Source organism: Oncorhynchus mykiss, chromosome 4 (genome assembly GCF_057628025.1).
Source record: "Oncorhynchus mykiss isolate SJ-2025 chromosome 4, ASM5762802v1, whole genome shotgun sequence".
Lineage (NCBI taxonomy): Eukaryota > Metazoa > Chordata > Actinopteri > Salmoniformes > Salmonidae > Oncorhynchus > Oncorhynchus mykiss.
Window position 1 is genome coordinate 16,147,011 of NC_143025.1, and position 25,433 is coordinate 16,172,443.

The following is a 25,433-nucleotide window of genomic DNA, read 5'->3' on the forward strand; positions in this document are numbered from 1 at the left end:
AGAATCACAGATAGCAATGTACAACACAGTGGGTTAAGTCTATTCATAATAAGAAGCAAAAGAGTCATTGAATGGTCTCTACCACACACGCTAAATAAAAGAGCTATCTAGAACGTAAAAGGGTTTTTCTGCTGTCAACATAGGGAGAACCCTACCTGGAACCAAAAAGGGTTCTCCTATGGGGACAGCCAAATAACTATTTTGGAACCCTTTTTTCTAAGAGTGTAGTCATCTCAGCTACTGTATCACGTTATCTGCCAGACTTCAACAGGACCACATACCTAGAGTACTTGGCTGTCCAAAGGTGTTAAGCAACGTTGAGAAATGCGTATAAATACTCAGAATATGTCCTGAACAAGTGATCAGACCAGGAGCAACTCTTGGTCCTATTCATTGCCAGAGACTATGCTATTGACTTCTTCAAATGTAAGAGCCTTTCCGGTACCTTTCTATATACCGGTGCTGTTAAGTGGAATAAACTACCACAACAACCAAAACCTATTTTTAAACGTATGTCCAAAGATTTCTGATGACTGAACGGTAGAACCATTTTCATGTCTGTTTCTATTTCATTTATTGCACCATGCACTTTAAGGGACCACAATGGAAATAAATCATTGTATTTCTTAAACTGCCAAATAAAATCACTCAATCAATCAGGTATAGGGCTCAGAGGTTCTTCCTGGTGAGGAACTGTATTAGGGAGGCTCACAGAGACAGAATGTAGAGTACCTTGCCAGTGGACTTTACTCCCTTCCAGATACAGAAGTAAACCAGTATCCAGGCTATGGCCAGACACAGAACCAGGTCCCAGTTGAGAGATCCTATATTGTCTATGCCAGAGGAGATACGCAGAACCCTTCGCCTACAAAATTCCAAACACACAAGGGAATAGATAACGTGAGATAAGTGCATACATGTGTGATTGCTATTTACAGATAACCAAACATGATTAGTAAGCTCTGAAATTACAGAGCAAACATGTACATTATGGAGGTATCTGTAAGGACACCACAACCCTTAAAATCACCCATAAAGAAGAGTATCTTCAAGCCATCGTGTTTTTGTATTCAGCAGTGCAACACCAGTTGGCAAGACAACGGCCAGTTGGCTGAGGAATAAACAGTAGGCCACCCAGGCTCCTTAAGGAGATGGAGAAACAATAGACTCTTAGTACTTACTCCCAGAACTCAATGACAGGAGACGTGGCGTTCAGACGTGGCTGATTGAAAGAGTCATTCCTCCTCTGGAACTCCATGCAAGAATCTTGAGAACAGAAATGCACAACAAGTTTGCACAAGCTCAGTGAGGACACCAGCTATATGGTTTCTCTTGGGAACCCAACCATATTCTAACGTTAGGTAAGACTTACACAGGACACCACCAACTGCTGATGTAAAAAGGCCTTTATAAATACATTCGATTAATAATTGAGTGTAGTCCTGTATGTTTCTGCTCAACCTCTCTCTGTATATGGTGGCATACTGGAGTTTTCCTCATTCGATCGTGTCTCGAGGGCAGAAACAATGTGAATGTTTAGGCAATAAATATGATTGGTTCAGTTAAAGTAATCTCAATTAGTTAGGGTTAGGGGTTGGGTAACATTTGAACCAGCAACATTTCCATGGAGCCATTTCCTCCAACCAATCATATTCCTTCTGCCCTTGAGGAAGAGCTTTGACAAGATTGAATAAGGAAAACGTCCACTGAGCCTATGGTGGATCTCTGACCTGTGTTCCATGTGTTGTTGCAGGAGGCCCAGGGCAGGTCCCAGGTGAAGGAGTAGGACAGGTAGAAGATGGCCCAGGCCAGGACGATGATGTAATAGAAGTTCAACAGAGCCACGATGACTTGTGTGGCGTAGCCCACTCCTGCAGCGGGGACCAAGGACAAGTGGAGCATTGTGGTTGGCTATGACAATGCCTTTCAATGTTGAATACAACAACACGCATGAAAACCATGTCTTCATTCACATTGCCGACTCCACCATTTCCCATCCGGTAGCCTCTCTGGCTCCTGCGTGAATGTCTACAGTTATATTGTCCTTATTAGGGGCCAATTGAATGATGAAAGTGTTGGATACTTGGAAGTGTGCCAGTGTCAGTGGCATGCCAACCATTACATCAACCCCCTCCTACTACATACTGGCAGACAAGCATGCACAAACACACACGCACTAACGCAAAAAGTTCTCATACTGTCTCTCTTATTCAATTCCGTTATGCAGACAAGTAGTAGACATGGCTGTAGATAGAGGTAAAATCCACAAAAAAACTATATTTTGGTATTTTTTATAATTAGTCCACTGTTGATATAGTCCCAAAATGTTTTGCTCTTTCAAGAAGCAACGTGATCATTTTTGAGCGGATTTTTCCCTTTAATCCTGTCCATGAAACACATTCAAATGCAGTGCACATTAAACAAAATATAGTTCTGACAAAATGTTTTGTAACTGTACTATAACCAAAAAGCCAGTAGTTTCACAGGAACATCCAAATGAGCAAATCCGTGAAGAAAGGCATTGCTTCATAGACAGTAGACATTAGTGGAGGATCACCTTCAAACAGTGGAGTGATCTTCCTCCAACAGGTGACACCTCCCTCGCTGGTGTACTGTCCAAGAGCTGTCTCCAGGAAGAATACTGGGATTCCACACGTGAAGAGGAAGATCAGGTAGGGGATGAAGAAAGCACCTGTTGGGAGGAGAAGGGGAGAGGAGAGAAGTTATCAAGGTGTCGACTCGAGCACCATTTTGATATGAGGTCAGATGACATATGCAATCAACAAGGATGATGCTTTTTGAGGCAACATTTCAAGGTTGGATGTCCCAAAGGTACTCTAAAATGCTATTCCTTGATTTGGCCAGTTTTAAAGTCAGCATCCCACATTTCCTTTGCCGGGTAGGATATCCACAGATCTTGCAGCACAACTTCCGTTACAATTAATGGTAAACGGAAGACCCCAATTTGGAGAACATTCTCCAGAAGAATGAGGAGTAACTTTGTGAACTGTGTGTATTAAGTTTATTTATTTTCCAAATGATTTGACAATGTTGATCAAATTACTGTCATTTGTATAATAATGTAAATCATTTGGACAATGGCGAGCTTGCTGTTACAATGCTATTACGATAACATTTTACCAAGATATGCGAAATGGGGGTTAGACATAATACATAAAAACAATGAAGTTTAAGAAACCCAGAACTACCTTAGGCACCCCACCCCCCCCCCCCCCCCCCCCCCGTTCGTCTACTCAACCTCTTTTAAAACGACCAATTTAAAAGACATCAACCCTGTCATTCTGAAAAGCTGGTTTTAATTGGTACCTCCATAATATTGTGGGATACAGTGCCTTGCGAAAGTATTCGGCCCCCTTGAACTTTGCGACCTTTTGCCACATTTCAGGCTTCAAACATAAAGATATAAAACTGTATTTTTTTGTGAAGAATCAACAACAAGTGGGAAACAATCATGAAGTGGAACGACATTTATTGGATATTTCAAACTTTTTTAACAAATCAAAAACTGAAAAATTGGGCGTGCAAAATTATTCAGCCCCTTTACTTTCAGTGCAGCAAACTCTCTCCAGAAGTTCAGTGAGGATCTCTGAATGATCCAATGTTGACCTAAATGACTAATGATGATAAATACAATCCACCTGTGTGTAATCAAGTCTCCGTATAAATGCACCTGCACTGTGATAGTCTCAGAGGTCCGTTAAAAGCGCAGAGAGCATCATGAAGAACAAGGAACACACCAGGCAGGTCCGAGATACTGTTGTGAAGAAGTTTAAAGCCGGATTTGGATACAAAAAGATTTCCCAAGCTTCAAACATCCCAAGGAGCACTGTGCAAGCGATAATATTGAAATGGAAGGAGTATCAGACCGCTGCAAATCTACCAAGACCTGGCCGTCCCTCTAAACTTTCAGCTCATACAAGGAGAAGACTGATCAGAGATGCAGCCAAGAGGCCCATGATCACTCTGGATGAACTGCAGAGATCTAAAGCTGAGGTGGGAGACTTTGTCCATAGGACAACAATCAGTCGTATATTGCACAAATCTGGCCTTTATGGAAGAGTGGCAAGAAGAAAGCCATTTCTTAAAGATATCCAAAAAAAGTGTCGTTTAAAGTTTGCCACAAGCCACCTGGGAGACACACCAAACATGTGGAAGAAGGTGCTCTGGTCAGATGAAACCAAAATTGAACTTTTTGGCAACAATGCAAAATGTTATGTTTGGCGTAAAAGCAACACAGCTGAACACACCATCCCCACTGTCAAACATGGTGGTGGCAGCATCATGGTTTGGGCCTGCTTTTCTTCAGCAGGGACAGGGAAGATGGTTAAAATTGATGGGAAGATGGATGGAGCCAAATACAGGACCATTCTGGAAGAAAACCTGATGGAGTCTGCAAAAGACCTGAGACTGGGACAGAGATTTGTCTTCCAACAAGACAATGATCCAAAACATAAAGCAAAATCTACAATGGAATGGTTCAAAAATAAACATATCCAGGTGTTAGAATAGCCAAGTCAAAGTCCAGACCTGAATCCAATCGAGAATCTGTGGAAAGAACTGAAAACTGCTGTTCACAAATGCTCTCCATCCAACCTCACTGAGCTCGAGCTGTTTTGCAAGAAGGAATGGGAAAACATTTCAGTCTCTCGATGTGCAAAACTGATAGAGACATACCCCAAGCGACTTACAGCTGTAATCGCAGCAAAAGGTGGCGCTACAAAGTATTAACTTAAGGGGGCTGAATAATTTTGCACGCCCAATTTTTCAGTTTTTGATTTGTTAAAAAAGTTTGAAATATCCAATAAATGTCGTTCCACTTCATGATTGTGTCCCACTTGTTGTTGATTCTTCACAAAAAAATACAGTTTTATATCTTTATGTTTGAAGCCTGAAATGTGGCAAAAGGTCGCAAAGTTCAAGGGGGCCGAATACTTTCGCAAGGCACTGTATAATACATTCCAAACAGGAGTGTGTTGTTTGCTACAGTTGTACTGCATGATTGATATGTTTTATGTGTCTGGGCTTGGCAGGCGGCACAGAAGCCCTTCATAACTGTTTCTAGCATTAAAACACAATGTACTCAAAGGCTCCAGTGCTATTTAAGTTCATAACAACAGGCTTTGGGTCAGTTAAAGGTAATATAGTAGGTTAACTTACATTTCTTTAATGATATGGATATGACATCAGTCACAGCTGTCCTGATCAATAGTACTGAAGGACAATTATGAACCGATATGAACAAAAGGATGTGACATGTTGTCATTGAGCACTGCGATGGTATCCCTTCCCTGTACTCAAATGACCTAGTGGCCTCATGGGTGGAATGATATTAATATTTTTCATAATTACATTATTAAAAAATATATATTTAAAAAAAAAGGCCAAAAATCTGGTCTTACTATGTGAAATGGTTTTGTTATATTTTAGTCTTCTGTGATGTATATAAAGTGTAACATTGGGATGCAAACTCAACATGGAATACATTTCAACTCTATATCTGACATGGTACAGGTGTATTCTTTTCTTTTAGCCCATAACCATGTGTGTGAGGTGTATATACTTTTGTTTAAAAATATATGTGTTTAAGACTACCAAGAAACACTCTGAGTGACCTAGATTTAGCCCAATGCAGTAAAAGGTTAACACCTACCTCCTCCGTTCTTGTAGCACAGGTAAGGGAAGCGCCACACATTTCCCAGTCCTATGATCTCCCCGGCAACAGAAAGGACAAACTCCACCTTGTTGCCCCACTGACCCCTTTCCTTCATCTTCTCATCGCTCTGTGGCACAATGTCCAGGGGCCGACTGTGGTCGTTGGAGGGGTCCATCTTGGGCAGGCTCTCCATGTCGCCTGAAGAAGCAACACATTAGAGTGAGTGGAGGAGAGGTGAGACACTAGGAGGGAGAGTAACACTACCTTACATAATTATATAGGCTAACCCCACAGCCTACAGTCTTGTATTTACTGTGTAGTGGTATTGAGCAGGGAAGGGGTTTCTCCTGTAGTATCTGTATACCTTTATCACACCACTCCCAGATCAACAGGCTCATCTTAAAGCAAACACAACTTTACAGTCCTTAAGTCTCCCTGGGGACTATCTCCTGGAAATTAACAATGGGAGGAGTGCAAGCCTCAAGGACATGGGGGTTATAGGGGCCCTTCAGTTGTGCATACATCCCCTTTGAGTGTTTGGAACAAAGGTCAAGCAGCAAGAGGTGTGAGAGAAGGAAGAATTTCAAGACATTCTGTAGTTCTCACACACAATTTACCGCAAGCAAGAAAGAGTCAAACATGGACAAAAAAATTAGGAACACCTGCTCTTTCCATGACATAGACTGACCAGGTGAATCCAGGTGAAAGCTATGATCCCTTATTGATGTCACTGTTAAATTAACTTCAATCAGTGTAGATGAAGGGGAGGAGACAGGTTAAAGAATCATTTTTAAGCCTTTAGACAGAATATTGAGACATGGATTGTGTATGTGTGCCATTCAGAGGGTTAATGGGCAAGACAAAAGATGTAAGTGCCTGAACGTGATATGGAAGTAGGTGCAAGGTGCACTGGTTTGAGTGTGTCAAGAACTGCAACGCTGTTGGGTTTTTCACACTCAACAGTTTCCTGTGTGTATCAAAAATGGTCCAACATCCAAAGCATGCAGCCAACTTGACACAACTGTGGGAAGCATTGGAGTCAACATGGGCCAGCATCCCTGTGCAACTCAATATTAGGAAGGTGTTCTTAATGTTTTGTACACTCTGTCCCTCCCTGTCTAGAAGGGGTCCAGTCACTGAAAATTGGGTCTTACGTGACGGCTTCTTTGAGCTTCACAACTCATGGCCGGACTGTGTTTAGGTCCAGTGATGCTGAAAGAGGAAACAGACAGCTCACTAACCGTGCTCACTGCTGTCATATCTCATTAACAAGGCCTCTCATCACCCTCCCCTCCCTCTCCCTCTCTGTTTCTTTCTCTTTCACTCCCTCTCTCCCTTTCTCTCTTCTTCCATCTCGCTCTCTCTCTCCCTCACTCTATCTCTCTCTGACCCCCCTGTCTCCCTCTCTCAACTTGGTTAGTCCAGTAGCCCTTCCCTTCACAGATCAAACAAAACAAATTAATGTTCGGCCTGCGGGAGAGGACTGTTCCAAGAGTCCTCCCCCTTAACCCAAAACACCAGGGCCATTCTGACCTGGCTCTCCTGGGTCTAATAAGATGGCTGTTTTCTCGGCAGAGAGAGTTGAATTTAGGTCTGCAACAATAGGAGAGATGGCAACCCCGCTGTTCCATAAGCTTTGGGAATGTGCTCTTAGCTCAGCCTATCACTGGCAGAGCAGGGCAGGGTGGATGGGATGGAGGGGAGAGATGAGCCAACATCTTCTGAGCCTGGGCCAAATTGTGGCCAGCGGTAAAAATAGAGCCCCTTGTTTTCAGAAGGTATTTGGTGGGAATGAAGGCTTGGCATCATAAAGGACTGGAGCCTCTTATTGGCAAGGGGCTTCTTTGTGCTGCTGGGATGGCATAGAGAGGAGATCTCCAGGCTGCCAGGGAGCCTGATCACACTTTACCTTGGTTTTTCACATGCTCAATATGGGCCACGGGAGCAGCATGACCCACAAGCCAAATTCCTCCACACTGAGACCTCTCCAGACTCCAGTCCAGGGGCGCAGGCCCCAATTTTTTTTTTTACTAGGTGAGAATAAATATTTGCCTCATTTCTAGTAACAGGACAGTTGCTTTGCAGATAGGTGTTTATACAGAAGCTAGGGGGCTGTCTGAAATGAAGGCCAAGACTGAGGAGAACTGAGCACGCCAAGCCTTAAGCCAAGCATTCACCTCTCTCATAAAGCCTCACGCAAAGCCACTGGGCCAGCATTCACCTCTCTCATAAAGTCTCAAGCCAAGTCACTGGGCCAGCATTCACCTCTCTCATAAAAGACTGCACTTCAACAGACTCACTGACTGACTACAGTGGGTAGCCTACTGGATATCACTCTTTCTGTCAGCCTACTGGATTTCACCCTCTCTGTCATTCTACTGGATATCACTCTTTCTGTCAGCCTTCTGGATATCAATCTCTCTGTCAGCCTACTGGATATAAATCTTTCTGTCAGCCTATGGGTATCACTCTTTCTGTCAGCCTACTGGATATCACTCTTTCTGTCAGCCTACTGGATATCACTCTTTCTGTCAGCCTACTGGATATCACTCTTTCTGTCAGCCTACTGGGTATCACTCTTTCTGTCAGCCTACTGGATATCACTATTTCTGTCAGCCTATGGGTATCACTCTTTCTGTCAGCCTACTGGATATCACTCTTTCTGTCAGCCTACTGGATATCACTCTTACTGGCAGCCTTCTGGATATCACTCTTTCTGTCAGCCTAATGGATATCACTCTTTCTGTCAGCCTACTGGATATCACTCTTTCTGTCAGCCTACTGGATATCCCTCTTTCTGTCAGTCTACTGGATATCACTCTTTCTGTCAGCCTTCTGGATATCAATCTCTCTGTCAGCCCACTGGATATCACTATTTCTGTCAGCCTACTGGATATCACTCTTTCTGTCAGCCTTCTGGATATCAATCTCTCTGTCAGCATACTGGATATCAATCTCTCTGTCAGCCCACTGGATATCATTATTTCTGTCAGCCTACTGGATATCACTCTTTCTGTCAGCCTACTGGGTATCACTCTCTCTGTCAGCCTACTGGATATCACTCTTTCTGTCAGCCTACTGGATATCGCTCTTTCTGTCAGCCTACTGGCTATCACTCTTTCTGTCAGCCTACTGGATATCACTCTTTCTGTCAGCCTATGGGTATCACTCTTTCTGTCAGCCTAATGGATATCACTCTTTCTGTCAGCCTACTGGATATCACTCTTTCTGTCAGCCTACTGGATATCACTCTTTCGGTCAGACTACTGGATATCCCTCTTTCTGTCAGACTACTGGATGTCACTCTTTCTGTCAGCCTACTGGATATCACTCTTACTGGCAGCCTTCTGGGTAGCACTCTTTCTACTCTTTCTGTCTAACTACTAGATATCACTCTTTCTGTCAGCCTACTGGATATCACTCTTTCTGTCAGCCTTCTGGATATCAATCTCTCTGTCAGCCCACTGGACATCAATCTCTCTGTCAGCCCACTGGATATCACTCTTTCTGTCAGCCTACTGGATATCACTCTTTCTGTCAGCCTACTGGGTATCACTCTCTCTGTCAGCCTACTGGATATCACTCTTTCTGTCAGCCTACTGGATATCACTCTTTCTGTCAGCCTACTGGATATCACTCTTTCTGTCAGCCTATGGGTATCACTCTTTCTGTCAGCCTAATGGATATCACTCTTTCTGTCAGTCTACTGGATATCACTCTTTCTGTCAGCCTACTGGATATCACTCTTTCTGTCTGCCTACTGGATATCACTCTTTCTGTCAGCCTACTGGGTATCACTCTTTCTGTCAGCCTACTGGATATCACTCTTTCTGTCAGCCTACTGGATATCACTCTTTCTGTCAGACTACTGGATATCACTCTTTCTGTTAGCCTACTGGGTATCACTCTTTCTGTCAGCCTACTGGGTATCACTCTTTCTGTCAGCCTACTGGATATCACTCTTTCTGTCAGCCTATGGGTATCACTCTTTCTGTCAGCCTAATGGATATCACTCTTTCTGTCAGCCTACTGGATATCACTCTTTCTGTCAGCCTACTGGATATCACTCTGTCAGCCTACTGGATATCACTCTTTCTGTCAGCCTACTGGATATCACTCTGTCAGCCTACTGGATGTCACTCTTTCTGTCAGCCTACTGGATATCACTCTGTCAGCCTACTGGATATCACTCTTTCTGTCAGCCTACTGGATATCACTCTTTCTGTCAGACTACTGGATATCACTCTTTCTGTCAGCCTACTGGATATCACTCTTACTGGCAGCCTTTTGGGTAGCACTCTTTCTACTCTTTCTGTCTAACTACTAGATATCACTCTTTCTGTCAGCCTAATGGATATCACTCTTTCTGTCTGAATACTGGATATCACTCTTTCTGACTACCAGTGGTGGAAAAAGTACCCAGTTGTCATACTTGAGTAAAAGTAAAGATACCTTAATAGAAACTGACTCAAGTAAAAGTGAATGTCCCCCAGTAAAATACTACTTGAGCAAAAGTTTCAAAGTATTTAGTTTTAAACCTATTTCAGTGTCTAAAGTAAATGTAATTGATAAAATATATTTAAGCATCAAAAGTAAAAGTATAAATACTTTCAAATTCCTTATATTAAGCAAACCAGACGGCAGAATTTTCTTGTTTTAAAAATGTATGGATAGTCAGGGGATATCACTATTTCTACTCTTTTCCCAGAAAACCCAGGGTTATTATTTGACTGTGCACGTATATGTTTGTGTTCATGTTGTGTTCCTATGTGTGAGAATCTATGTGTGGGTTTGAATGCGTGTGTGTTCATGTCTGTTTAATCACGTGCTGTTCCTACTGCAGGTGTGGATTGATGGTGGCCCTCAGATCTTTTTCACCTACGCTGCCATCTTGGGAAATGTTCCTCCATAAGATTTGCTTCATGACATTGTGAAATAATAATGGCAGTTGTGAATATAAGTGATTATGATTCTTGGCATCATACAAAGATAGTCAGAGGATTTAGACTGCAAGTTCCAACCTGAATCACCATTATTTATGACAAGCCTATTTTCATCACAGTTTTTGCCTAGGGGGCATAGGTATGCCACAAAGCTCCGTACGATACGCTCCGTTGACACACAAAACAGAAAAGTATTAGAATTTTGGAACTAGATGTTCATAAACTTGTCTGAGGATGTTACAGCATGTCATCACACCCACCAGTGATGAGATCCTGCTCTAGCTCGTATTAACATCATTTAACCCTACATTGGTTGTAGGTGGTTTGAACCACCAACTGATATACATTGAGTGTACAAAACATTAGGAACACCTTCCTAATATTGAGTTGCACCCTCTTTTTCGCTCAGAACAGCCTCAATTCATCAGGGCATGAATTCTACAAGGTGTCGAAAGCGTTCTACAGGGATGCTGGCCCATGTTGACTCCAATGCTTCCCACAATTGTATCAAGTTAGTTGGATGTTCTTTGGGTGGTGGACCATTCTTGACACACATGGGAAACTGTCGAGCGTGAAAAACCCAACAGCGTTGCAGTTCTTGACACATTCAAACCTGTCCGCCTTGCACCTACAATCATACCCCGTTCAGCAATCTGAAAGGGCTTCATTCTTCTAGTATGTTGGAATATGTCAGGTAACTGTGATCATGCTTTGCATTTTCCACTGTACTGACATTGACAGTTAACGTATGCATTAACCTGATGTTTGGAGATCTTACAGTCTGTCATCTGTCAGCGTGTCTAGAACTGATTGACTGAGTATTATTATGTTAGGACATCTCTTAATGAAGATGCACAGAGGCAATGCTATGACTGCATTAAAAACACTGTGTACAACATATTGGGAACAATCAGTGTAGATGAAGGGGAGGTGGCAGGTCAAAGAAGGATTTTTAAGCCTTGAGAATATTGAGACATGGATTGTGTATGTGTGCCATTCAGAGGGTGAATGGGCAAGACAAAAGATTTAAGTGGTCAATCAGTTCTAGACACGCTGACAGATGACAGACTGTAAGGTCTCCAAACATCAGGTTAATGCATACGTTAACTGTCAACATCAGTACAGTGGAAAATGCAAAGCATGATCACAGTTACCTGACATATTCCAACATACTAGAAGAATGAACCACTTTCAGATTGCCTGGCAGGTGTATTGGATTTGAATTATGCAACCCATTACCAAACACGTTACGAAATTATAAAAATGTTAGATAAATGAACATCACTGATCAAATGATTCAACACATCTGTCTGAAATGATGTTTACATTAAGACTGAGTGTGATACTGTACGTACATGTTTAAATTCTCCAATATCTGAGTCTCTTTGTTTGTCTGAGATAAGTCAAGTCAACACTTGGATCTGGGTGAAAACCCATCATACTGATCGTGGTCAGAATGTACAAGGCAGAAGGTCCTGGATGAGTTAAGGACACAACTGAGTGAAAACTCCCAGTGAAAATGTAAACAATGACATTGATTTCCACCACAGGATCAGATCTGCTGGGTTGCTACTGTAGGGCCACGTTTAACAAAACAAAAAAAGCTGAATGTTTTAAGAACCAGAAATGTATATTAAAAACTATTACTGTACTCGATCTATTTGTATGCCCCTCACTTTGTCCGTCTGACAGAAAAAACAATAATATTCTAGACCGGTCCCATTATCCAGACACCTGCATCAGCTAAGTATAGCCAACATAAAGTAGGAATGACTTCTCCTGTGGCTCTGGCTGCATCTATCATGGTAACACATTACATATGGATGATCTCACTGTATTCATGTTTAGAATTGATTCAGTAACTCTAGCAACAATATTGCATTAACATGGACTTACATACTACAGTAGTTTAGTAATTATTTTGTAATTGCATAATGGAGTTGAGGTGACGGTCCCACTTCAAACTAACTATAACTTATAAATGTTTTATATAGCACAAACGTCTTCACAAGCATGGCATGGATCCATAACAAATAATCTAAAAGCTGGTGTCATACTATATAAAGGGTGTATAAAGGGTAACATAACAGCTCCTTATGTAGGGTGCTATAGCAGCTCCTTATGTACGGTGACATAACAGCTCCTTATAGAGGGTATCATAACAGATCCTTATGTAGGGTGACATAACATCTCCTTATGTAGGGTGACATAACAGCTCCTTATGTAGGGTGACATAACAGCTCCTTATGTAGGGTGCATAAACAAATGGAACATAACCCAACCCACTATACATTTAACTCTAAAGACAAAAGGGCAAGGCAAGTCATGCATGATTCTTATGTTATTCATTAGCCAAGGTTAACCAGGGCAGTTGGTATTGTTTCTAATGATACAGTAACACATTGCATTTAAATTGGTTTAGATGTTCAATGTATTTGTATCGATCCAACTGAATCTGCACACGTTTGTTAAGCAACCTGTCAACAGAGTGATTATGGACCTCATCACCAAAGGTTGTCAACAACAGACGACTTGTCAACCTTACCTTCTTAAAGTATATCCATGACTTGTCAACCTTCTTAAAGGATATCCATGACTTATCAACCTTCTTAAAGTATATCCATGACTTGTCAACCTTCTTAAAGGATATCCATGACTTATCAACCTTCTTAAAGTATATCCATGACTTGTCAACCTTCTTAAAGGATATCCATGACTTATCAACCTTCTTAAAGTATATCCATGACTTGCATGTCATAAAGACTGGATAAGATCCATGGACATTAGCTCCTCTCAATAGATCAACATCTAGACCATTCCTAACCTCAGTGACAGTTTTCATTATTACACAATCAAAAAAGTGCCAAATAATGGGTCCCCAAATGTCTCAATAAGGAAGCATCATCAGGCCAGATGGGATATCTTCATAAAGACAAACCAAGCATGGCGCAGAGCCAACATCTAGGAGTCAACAATACTCACTGAATATTCATCAAACTTAACCATTCAACAAAAAGTTATTTTTAGAAGAGTGCAAACTCATGCTCAAACTGAAGCAGGAAATATGCCACTGTAATTGTGTATGATGATTTCACTAGTACAGATGCATGGAAAAGTAAGCATATTTTTTTTCACCCAGTGCGTACTCACCTTTCATAGTGATGTAAAGACAGCCTTATGGTTTGAATGGTTAGCCAGATATTAGCCTGTTGGTGTCCAGGTTGCACTATATAATGTGCATGGAGGGGCGGGGATCTCTGTAACTCCAAACTTTAGTTCAGCCTTCAATGAGCTTCTCGTCAACTTTTCTCTGCACCCTCTTCTAGCCCCCCTTCCTCTAGTTCCATTCAGAAACCCCCACACACATCCCCTCTCTTCCACCCCACACACACACACACACACTCAATGCAGCACACTAGAGGTCTGTGCCTTCTCTGTGTGGTGGGTCGATTGCATAACCTTGGAAACACACATTCTCCCAGGGTCTCTCTCTCGGTCTATAGTGGGAGGGGGAGGTGGGACTGGGTTCAATATTGTGTTCAGCCTTATAGATCTCCCTAAATACATTACAGACTGACACACACAGGCATGCATGCAGGCACACACATACACCGTCGCACCCCAAAGAGCCCTATCCAACCCCATCATATATTCCTCCAGTCAAGTGAGATTTCTAAGCTGTCTGCACTGACTGATTGTAATTAAAACATCACTCCTGCTTAGTGAAGCCCCTGCTCCCAAACACATCCCCGATTCATCCCCCGGAAAATAGACCGGATCCCTTCCTCACAGGCCCAGCACCCCATTCACAACATTTTCCCACCGCATGGGGCTAGAGTGGCCCAGTTCAGGGCATTTGTTTGAAGGTTGTGGGCCTTAACAATCCAGAGGCCTTTTCTGGGGTTGACGTGTTCTGGCATTTTCTGCCTTGCAGGTTCTTTTGGGGTGAGGGCATTTTGTTTCTCCCTCCCTCCATTTTCTTTTTCAAATTGCATTAGTATTCTAGTCAAGGACAGAAGTTTGCTTTCCCTCAACCTGCAGTTGTTTGACTTAGTTGTACTTGTATTCAGGGTCTTGGAGCGACCGTAAATTAGAGATACAGCTTGGCTTTGCCAGATAACTATCTAGCTTTCCAGGAATTAACCCCATGTGAAATCAACAAATGACCTATCTGCATAATAGATTTGACTACATTTATAATCTACATCTTTAATTATGCTAACGATTACTCCCAGTGCTTTACATTGTATGGGGGGGGTAGCTCAACCCTTCCACCACCAAACTGCATCTAGTTCATACTGTAGGCATAGAGGTCCTGTGCATTGTAAATGATTTGCAACAGATCCTCAGTGGCGATAATGACCAGTAGACAGCCCTATAGAGCTTTACAGAAGACAGCATTGACCTTTAACTAACATAACCAATACTGTTGTCAATGAAATTGTGTTACCCGAACACCACATTTTTCTGCCAAACGGATGGGATGGCGTTTCATCAGTAATTGTAACCTTTGGCAGAGTTATCCTGAAGCATGCTCCTTGTAGTAGCTTGACATTGGATCGTTCCTCTTATCATTAAACTGTATGCTGTGTCACCATGACTCCCTATACAAGGACCTAATAATCTAAACAGGATACATCTACAGGTACAATTGAGAGCATTGTCGGTTGGACAAGGTGGTTTCATGTCCTACGCTTACCCACCTTCAAACCATAGGTATGCCCAGATCTATCAAATATAGAATGACCATGATATCAACATAATCCATCTACTTCCTCAAGTGCACATGATCAGGTCGTATAATATGTTTTGAAGGTCGACTTACACATGATAAAGGGAGTCAAGACAGTGTCAGGCCTAGATTTGCAAAATCAAAGCAAAAACAACTGCTTCAGGTCATCATAGTTCAGTCCTGTTTACGAGGAAAGCTTCATTAATTGCCCACACATTCCATTCTTTAAAAAATGGTCCAAGACCTTGTCCAAAATAATTGTCACACTTGATGATTTCCACCGGTCTAAAACAACATAAAGAGTAAAAAACGGTCCAACAACAATGAATTGTATTTCCCTTCATCCTCCCCCATTTTAGTTAGTTTCCTGCTGTTCTTCACTGTACTGCCACAGGTCGCTGATCGGAGTCTCAAAATTACACCGTATTCCCTATGCAGTGCACTACTTTTGACGAGGGCCCACAGGGCTCCGGTCAAAAGTAGTGCACTATATAGAGAATAGGGTGCTATTTGGGACTAGGTAATAGGGTGCTATTTGGCACTATATAGGGAATAGGGTGCTATTTGGGACTCTGTGTCTGTCCGCCAGGCTGAAGACGCTGCCCTGTCTTTCCTTGTTACAATCAGCCTGTCCTGTTCATAACAACCATGCTGTTCATTAGGAGGTTTAAGCATGCGGCTCCAGGTCTCCTGTCGTGAAGGAAGGCAGTTTAGGCCTGATCTGTAGTCTGACTGTGAGACACAGTTGGAAGGTTTGCTCAGAAAGATTCCCATAGAGCCCTGCTTTATCTTACTTTAACTAGTTTGTTGCACCAAGAGGTCATGATTATGCATATATAGTGAATCTTTGATAATCTTTTCCCCCCAGTCTGATTTAGTGCCTGGTCTTGCCCAATAGGTTCCAACGGTTTGTTGGCATAGTAGAGGGAAACAGTACGTATACACGTGTTCCTGAGAGTCTTATCTTTCAGTGATGGGGTCATAATATTTTTTAGCTTTAACCATTGAAAAGATCCACATTTGAAGGAAGAAAACAGAAACTGCGCTCTGTTTATAACAACCACGTCTAGCGGCTACCGGAGGTTACTGACCTATCCCCAGTTCTATGAACTAAGCGCACATTTTCTCTCACAACCCCTTTTTCAAACCAGGCGACCCCACATCCCTAGTTTGGGAAACCCTGCCCGACAAGGTCTGCAGCCTGCTGGTTCTCTGTCCTACGTGATAGTTAATTGCACCCAGTCTAAATCAGTCCCTAATTAGAGGGGAACAATGAAAGAATGCAGAGGAACTGGCTTTGAGGTCAAGAGTTGAGTTTGAGGGATCTATAGCTTATTCAGAGTGTCAGTTACACATTGATTGGTAACGGTTAAGCTAGTGGTTATGTAGCCTGCCCTGAGTGCCAGTCTCTTTCTGCTTTCTTGCCAACTCCTTGTCACTCATTGTTACATGTTTAGCATGACAATTCCATAAGAAGTTGGCAAGAGAGCAGAAGCATACCAGCACTCAGACAAGTGGTTATGGTCATTAAACATATATTTTTCTGTTGTGAAACCAAGTGGTTTTGGGTTGTATAAGCTCGGGAGATCAGGCGGCTTGCGAGGCTAGGCAGTAGTCCTCTCACAGGTGCTTCCAGTGTTTAGAATAAAGTGTGCGTGGTGTGGGTGGCAGCTGTTTTGTACACAAAGACACTGCGTAAACATTGCTATGATAGATTTGATTGAATCCGGCCCAAATCCCTTTGACCAATCAAGTGAGAAAGACCTGACATTCACCTCATCTCACCTACAACAAAAATCAGACTTAACAGACTATCATAACAACAGACATAACAGACTTTTATAACAATAGATATAACAGACTATCATAACAATAGACATAACAGACTATTATAACAATAGAGATAACAGACTATTATAACAATAGACATAACAGACTATTATAACAATAGACATAACAGACTATTATAACAACAGACATAACAGACGATCATAACAATAGACATAACAGACTATCATAACAACAGACATAACAGACTATTATAACAATAGACATAACAGACTATTATAACAATAGACATAACAGACTATTATAACAATAGACATAACAGACTATTATAACAATAGACATAACAGACGATCATAACAATAGACATAACAGACTATCATAACAATAGAGATAACAGACTATTATAACAATAGACATAACAGACTATCATAACAATAGACATAACAGACTATTATAACAATAGACATAACAGACTATCATAACAATAGACATAACAGACTATTATAACAATAGAGATAACAGAAGAACTATCAATACAGACATACACTGCTGTTCAAAAGTTTGGAGTCACTTAGAAATGTCCTTGTTTTGGAAAGAAAAGCAAATGTTTTATCCATTAAAATAACATTAAAAAACAGCAGATTTTTAAAGGAATATGTGCGTACATAGACGTACAGAGGCCCAATATCAGCAACCATCAGTCCTGTGTTCCAATGGCACGTTGTGTTAGCTAATCCAAGTTTATCATTTTAAAAGGCTAATTGATCATTAGAAAACCCTTTTGCAATTATGTTAGCACAGCTGAAAACTGTTGTGCTGATTAAAGAAACAATAAAACCGGCCTTCTTTAGACCAGTTGAGTATTTGGAGCAACAGCATTTGTGGGTTCGATTACAGGCTCAAAATTGCCAGAAACAAAGACCTTTCTTCTGAAACTCGTCAGTCTATTCTTGTTCTGAGAAATTAAGGTTATTCCATGCGAGAAATTGCCAAGAAACTGAGGATCTCGTACAACGCAAACTGGCTCTAACCAGAATAGGAGTGGGAGGCCCCGGTGCACAACTGAGCAAGAGAACAAGTACATTAGAGTGTCCAGTTTGAGTAACAGACGCCTCTCAAGTCCTCAACTGGCAGCTTCATGAAATAGTACCCGCAAAACACCAGTCTCAACGTCAACAGTGAAGAGGCAATTCCAGGATGCTGGCCTTCTAGGCAGAGTTGCAAAGAAAAGGCTATATCTCAGAGTGGCCAGTAAAAATAAAAAATGAAGATGGGTAAAAGAGCACAGATACTGGACAGAGGAACTCTGCCTAGAAGGCCAGCATCCCGGAGTCACCTCTTCACTGTTGACGTTGAGACTGGTGTTTTGCGGGTACTATTTAATGAAGCTGCCAGTTGAGGACTTGTGAGGCGTCTGTTTCTCAAACTAGACACTCTAATGTACTTGTCCTCTTGTTCAGTTGTACACTGGGGCCTCCCACTCCTCTTTCTATTCTGGTTAGGGCCAGTTTGCACTGTTCTGTGAAGGGAGTAGTACACAGTGTTGTACGAGATCTTCAGTTTATTAGTAATTTCTCGCATGAAATAGCCTTAACAACAAGAATAGACTGACGAGTTTCGGAATGAAAGTTTTTTGTTTCAGGCCATTTTGAGCCTGTAATCGAACCCACAATGCTGTTGTTCCAGATACTCAACTAGTCTAAAGGCCAGTTTTATTGCTTCTTTAATCAGAACAACAGTTTTCAACTGTGCTAACATAATTGCAAAATGGTTTTCTAATGATCAATTAGCCTTATAAAATGATCAACTTGGATTAGCTAACACAACGTGCCATTGGAACATGGTTGCTGATAATGGGCCTCTGTATGCCTATGTACATATTCCATTAAAAATCTGCCGCTTCCAGCTACAATAGTCAATTCCAACATTAACAATGCAAACAAAATTTCTGATCAATTCAATGTTATTTTAATGGACAAAAAATGTGCTTTTCTTTCAAAAACAAGGACATTTCTAAGTGACCCCAAACTTTTGAACGGTAGGGTAATAGAACAAACATAGTTACAAACATTCAGATAGCATGACACTGCTCAGCATCAGCATCAACTGAGTCAACTTGAAAAACAAACAACCAACATATAGGGCCATTTAAGGCACAGAGACTGTCAAATGTTTGCATTGACGTAACACCTGCATTGACTTACCCAACATGATAAGGCAGGATGGGGTAAAGATTCCAAAACTGTTTTGAGGGACAGTTCAACACCTATGATCTTTGGCGAACCAGATTGTCAACTGAATTTGTACTCCCATTGACGTCAGTGAATGATTAAGTGAAATACGATTTAAGTGGAAGATAAGATTCATACCTATCTATGTCAGGTTATGTTATGCTTACAATCGACTCTCTCACACTAAACCGGTTGTGCTGATACACTCCAGAATACACTTACAGAATTGCATGAATCTGTACAGCCAGATATCTACTGATATATCAAGAGAGTGACACTACACCAGAGTTTTCACTCAGAAGTCAACTTGAAGTGCATTTATTGGTCTGCAGCACAAACAGTAGGGGCTGCGATGTGGCCGAATAACAATGTTATGAGACTAGTGTTATACTTAAGAATAGTGTTATACCTAAGACTAGTATTATACCTAAGACTAGTGTTATACTTAAGACTAGTGTTATAACTAAGACTAGTATTATACCTAAGATTAGTGTTATACCTAAGACTAGTATTATACCTAAGACTAGTATTATACCTAAGACTGGTGTTATAACTAAGACTAGTATTATACCTAAGACTGGTGTTATAACTAAGACTAGTATTATACCTAAGACTAGTATTATACCTAAGACTAGTGTTATACCTAAGACTAGTGTTATACCTACGACTATTATTATAACTAAGACTAGTATTATACCTAAGACTGGTGTTATAACTAAGACTAGTATTATACCTAAGACTGGTGTTATAACTAAGACTAGTATTATACCTAAGACTAGTATTATACCTAAGACTAGTATTATACCTAAGACTGGTGTTATAACTAAGACTAGTATTATACCTAAGACTAGTATTATACCTAAGACTAGTATTATACCTAAGACTAGTGTTATACCTAAGACTAGTATTATACCTAAGACTATTCTTATAACTAAGACTAGTATTATACCTAAGACTAGTATTATACCTAAGACTATTCTTATAACTAAAACTAGGGATACTTCTGCAGTCTCTGATTATTGTAATTATTTGCTAAATGTGTTAAATACAACTAAGGCACAGTTTTTAGTGGCAAAGTAGTGATGGGATAATCAGCATTTCTAGTCATAGGTTTTCATTCATTGTCAAATAGAGCCCCCTGGTGGCCTTTTGTTACTGTCAAAATGACTGTATCAAAGCCCAAATATGCAGTTCAAACATTAACAAAGCAGACACCCCTCCACTGTTTTTGGTAAACAGCTGAGGGAAGGGGCCAGAGAAATGTAACCCCTCTCAAATTCATATGCAGTGCTATGTATGCAAGAACTAACCATCCATGATGATGAAAAAATCTTACAAAATGTCAAACTTCAAAATCTAAAATCAAGAAAGATAACAGAAGCATCATCACTTAATGCGCACAAAATAATATCTAGCACTAATGCAGAAGTAGCAATGCTTTTTGACGACATCATGAATGAATGAAAACAGGCCTTGGGCAAACGCCCATAGAAATAAGAATGAATGCCTGAGGCAGTCATCGGGCTGTCTGTCACTCACGTACCAGTCACGGAATAATGCAACAAGCAACAATAACTGCCTAAACAACTGGGACACCCTCTTTTCACGCCACTTCGATACAAAGTGAATTTTGTAGCAGGTTAGGAGAGCATTGTCGTTAACCATAACATTTTTCCCAACTGTCTCCTAACCTGCTACCTTAATTCCAATTGGAAATGCTTAATGGTTGTGTTTTTGTAATGATTGGTGCCAACTAGCTTATGAATGGGTTGCTTTTAACAATATGCCAATTACAGTCGCTGTCCTTTCAACTATTACTTCCAATTGTAAACATATTTTATCACTTTCAGCACACAAAGGAACTGGTGATCTAAAGTTTAAATGCAACAATGTTTCACAAATATTTTCTTCAAAGAGATAGCTAACAGCAAGAGCGCTGCAAAAATATTCTAAAAACAGTCTCACCCATCACCCCAAGTCAAAATGTGATTGGTTGATTTCCCTGTCACTCCAACATTCTGCACTAATACAGTTGAATGTCAGATGCCTTCTGTCTAAATTATGAGGGCCTAGCCAATTACTGACTTAGCTAGCTAGATTTTTTTCCCCCATAGACCACCAAAGAAAAATCCTGATTGGATCTTTTTTTTTATCTTCAGAGTTAACCCATAGAAATAAGAATGAATAGAACAGGCTTGGAACCTCTAACCCTGGCAATTTGACTGGTAAACTCTTGGGTACACTCACAATGGCTTTCTAGTATTGTTATGCATAATTTCTATGGTAATGTAGAATGTTCATTCAAATGATGCCAACTGACGTGGAATGGAATGCAATGGAATGTATTTTTTTGCAATGTTATTTGAGTTGTTTCAACAAATCACAGCACAGATTGATGGGTACTCTGCCTACTTTTACTTCCTGCTTTTACTTCCTGGTTTTACTTCCTGCTTTTACTTCCTGCTTTTACTTCCTGCTTTGCTCCTATGGGTACACTCGCAATGTCCGCCAGTCCACCCATTATGATAGCGTTCATTCTTATTTATATGGTTAAATTTTCCATTTCCAACACAAACTAAAGAGATGGAATCAGAATCTAATTTCAATTATAGATAATATTAAATAGAAATTTGAACAAAATATAAAAAATAATACATTATTTTTGCACAGATTGCCACTTTAACTCAAAGAAATATAGACTACTAAAGTATGGTTACACAAAAACAATGAAACATGTTCAGTGTTCAGGGACTGCAGATATAACTTGGCTGTCATCTAAATCTGGTGCAACGCATCACTTCCCAGACTCTGAAATGTATGTTTTGTTGTACATTGTCCCTGACAAATAAATGTAATAAATACAAAATCATATGAAAAATATAATAGGGGTAAAGGAATACATGGAATTCTATTGGCAGGCTAAATATTAATTGTGAAATGGGTATTCAGGATGGTCACTCCACCTGTGGGAAAAACAACAACACACCTACTGCTTTGGCTTAAGAGTTTTTTTCCCTCATAAATCTACACCCAATAACCCATAATGACAAAGCAAAAACAGGTTTTTAGAAATGTTAGCAAATGTATATTTTTAAAATTTATGAAATATTACATTTGCATAGGTATTCAGCCTCGAGGTTTGGGTATGACGCTACAAGCTTGGCACACCTGTATTTAGGGAGTTTCTCCCATTCTTCTCTGCAGATCCTCTCAAGCTCTGTCAGGTTGGATGGGGAGCGTTGCTGCTCAGCTATTTTCAGGTCTCTCCAGAGACGTTAGAACAGGGTCAAGTCCGGGCTCTGGCTGGGCCACTCAAGGACATTCAGAGACTTGTCCTGAAGCCACTCCTGGGTTGTCTTGGCTGTGTGCTTAGGGTTGTAGTCCTGTTGGAAAGTGAACCTTCGCCCCAGTCTTCATCAAGGATTTCCCTTTATTTTGCTCCGTTCATCTTTCCCTAGATCTTGACTAGTCTCGCAGTTCCTGCCGCTGCAAAACTGTGTTCTTGGGGACCGTCAATGCTACATAAATCCCCAGATCTGTGCCTCGACACGATCCTGTCTCTGAGCTCTACGGACAATTCCTTCCACCTCAGCTTGGTTTTTGCTCTGACATGCACTGTCAACTGTGGGACCTTATATAGGCAGGTGTGTGCCTTTCCAAATAATTTAAAATCAATTGAATGTAGAAGTTGTAGAAACATCTCAAGGATGATCAATGGAAACTCAATTTCGAGTCTCATAGCAAAGGGTCTGAATAGTTTTGTAAATAAGGTATTTCAGTTTTTCAATTTCTAAAAACCTGTTTTCACTTTGTTGTTATGGGGTAATGTGTGTAGATTGATGAGGATTTTATTGTATTTTAGAATAGGGCTGTAACATAACAAAATGTGGAAAAAGGGAAGGGGTCTGAATACTTTCCGAATGCACTGTAGGTAGTAGTTCAATATGACCAACCAGACCTAGGTTCAAATACTATTTTTAAATATTTCAAATACTTTAGCTGTGCTTGATTGAGCTTACCTGCTGCAATGGAACCAATAGAAAGGTCCCCAAAATACAAACAAATACAAAGGAATATCATCTGATATATTTGAAATACATTTAGGACAAGTTTACCGGACAAAGATTACGCTTATTCCTGGACTAAAAAATACTTTCATTTATGAATCGCCATTGAACATGCTTCTAATTCTTAGTCAAGGACTAGGTATCTGTGCCAGGGAAACTGATCCTTAAAGTATACTACTGTTCTGCGATAGAACGTTTTAAGTGACATTGAAGTGTTTAAATCAACAAGCGTTAAAAGAACGTCACCTTTACATAGACAAATAGGTCTTCTCTTTTGATGGTTCCATCTGCAAATTTCTCTCATGGCTTGACGTACTTTGTGCTCGTTGAAATACATCAAAGCCTCATCAGTGTCTGTATCCCATATCTATTGTATCCTTTACACAGTTTAACTCTGTGCCTCTGGGTGACTGTCAAAAAACATAGTTAACATACTGAATTTACAAGGAAAAAACAATGATCAAGTTGATTTATATGTTGAATCCAGAGACATTATCTAGGGCCTTCTCTGTTTATAACTAGTAATAGTTAATAATTAATGATGTGCAAAGTATTCATGCTGGAGTTTCTCTTTGTCAAATAGTTTTCTCCCATGCACAGTGAGCATGCGCATCGTAAACATGCAAGACACTATAATAATAAAGTAAGTCAAATCAAATCATGCTCTTGGTGCTCTTTAAAAAAAATAGGTTTCTCTTACCGTCCGTGGATCTCCATAAGTCCCTAGCCCCAAGAGGGGAATCTGGTTCCCATCACTGAGAAAATCACTGTGGTTCTCAGCATTAGGTTCATCTCTGAGTCTGTCTGTCTGGACCAATGATGTACAGTGCCTTGCGAAAGTATTCGGCCCCCTTGAACTTTGCGACCTTTTGCCACATTTCAGGCTTCAAACATAAAGATATAAAACTGTATTTTTTTGTGAAGAATCAACAACAAGTGGGACACAATCATGAAGTGGAACGGCATTTATTGGATATTTCAAACTTTTTTAACAAATCAAAAACTGAGAAATTGGGCGTGCAAAATTATTCAGCCCCTTTACTTTCAGTGCAGCAAACTCTCTTCAGAAGTTCAGTGAGGATCTCTGAATGATCCAATGTTGACCTAAATGACTAATGATGATAAATACAATCCACCTGTGTGTAATCAAGTCTCCGTATAAATGCACCTGCACTGTGATAGTCTCAGAGGTCCGTTAAAAGCGCAGAGAGCATCATGAAGAACAAGGAACACACCAGGCAGGTCCGAGATACTGTTGTGAAGAAGTTTAAAGCCGGATTTGAATACAAAAAGATTTCCCAAGCTTTAAACATCCCAAGGAGCACTGTGCAAGCGATAATATTGAAATGGAAGGAGTATCAGACCACTGCAAATCTACCAAGACCTGGCCGTCCCTCTAAACTTTCAGCTCATACAAGGAGAAGACTGATCAGAGATGCAGCCAAGAGGCCCATGATCACTCTGGATGAACTGCAGAGATCTACAGCTGAGGTGGGAGACTCTGTCCATAGGACAACAATCAGTCGTATATTGCACAAATCTGGCCTTTATGGAAGAGTGGCAAGAAGAAAGCCATTTCTTAAAGATATCCATAAAAAGTGTTGTTTAAAGTTTGCCACAAGCCACCTGGGAGACACACCAAACATGTGGAAGAAGGTGCTCTGGTCAGATGAAACCAAAATTGAACTTTTTGGCAACAATGCAAAATGTTATGTTTGGCGTAAAAGCAACACAGCTGAACACACCATCCCCACTGTCAAACATGGTGGTGGCAGCATCATGGTTTGGGCCTGCTTTTCTTCAGCAGGGACAGGGAAGATGGTTAAAATTGATGGGAAGATGGATGGAGCCAAATACAGGACCATTCTGGAAGAAAACCTGATGGAGTCTGCAAAAGACTTGAGACTGGGACGGGGATTTGTCTTCCAACAAGACAATGATCCAAAACATAAAGCAAAATCTACAATGGAATGGTTCAAAAATAAACATATCCAGGTG

The 25,433-nt window shown here is 40.8% G+C and overlaps 1 protein-coding gene across 3 annotated transcripts in view; it reads right to left on the bottom strand.

Annotated features, from left to right (window-relative positions):
• LOC110521389 (sodium- and chloride-dependent GABA transporter 2) overlaps positions 1 to 19,553 on the bottom strand; it is a 47,764-nt gene extending 28,211 nt beyond the window's left edge. The window contains exons 1-6 of one of the 3 annotated variants that reach the window (XM_021598919.3): positions 19,342 to 19,553; positions 5,672 to 5,872; positions 2,558 to 2,692; positions 1,731 to 1,871; positions 1,182 to 1,266; positions 733 to 865 (exon numbers count right to left, since the gene is read on the bottom strand). In XM_021598919.3, coding sequence (XP_021454594.1) covers positions 733 to 865; positions 1,182 to 1,266; positions 1,731 to 1,871; positions 2,558 to 2,692; positions 5,672 to 5,872; positions 19,342 to 19,348 — 702 coding nt within the window. In that variant the 5' untranslated portion in view covers positions 19,349 to 19,553. Of the gene's footprint in view, positions 1 to 732; positions 866 to 1,181; positions 1,267 to 1,730; positions 1,872 to 2,557; positions 2,693 to 5,671; positions 5,873 to 13,162; positions 13,460 to 13,767; positions 14,074 to 19,341 lie in introns of those variants that run through there. The other 2 variants (XM_021598918.3, XM_090231278.1) reach the window with 2 other exon arrangements.
• Positions 19,554 to 25,433: the final 5,880 nt, after the last annotated feature.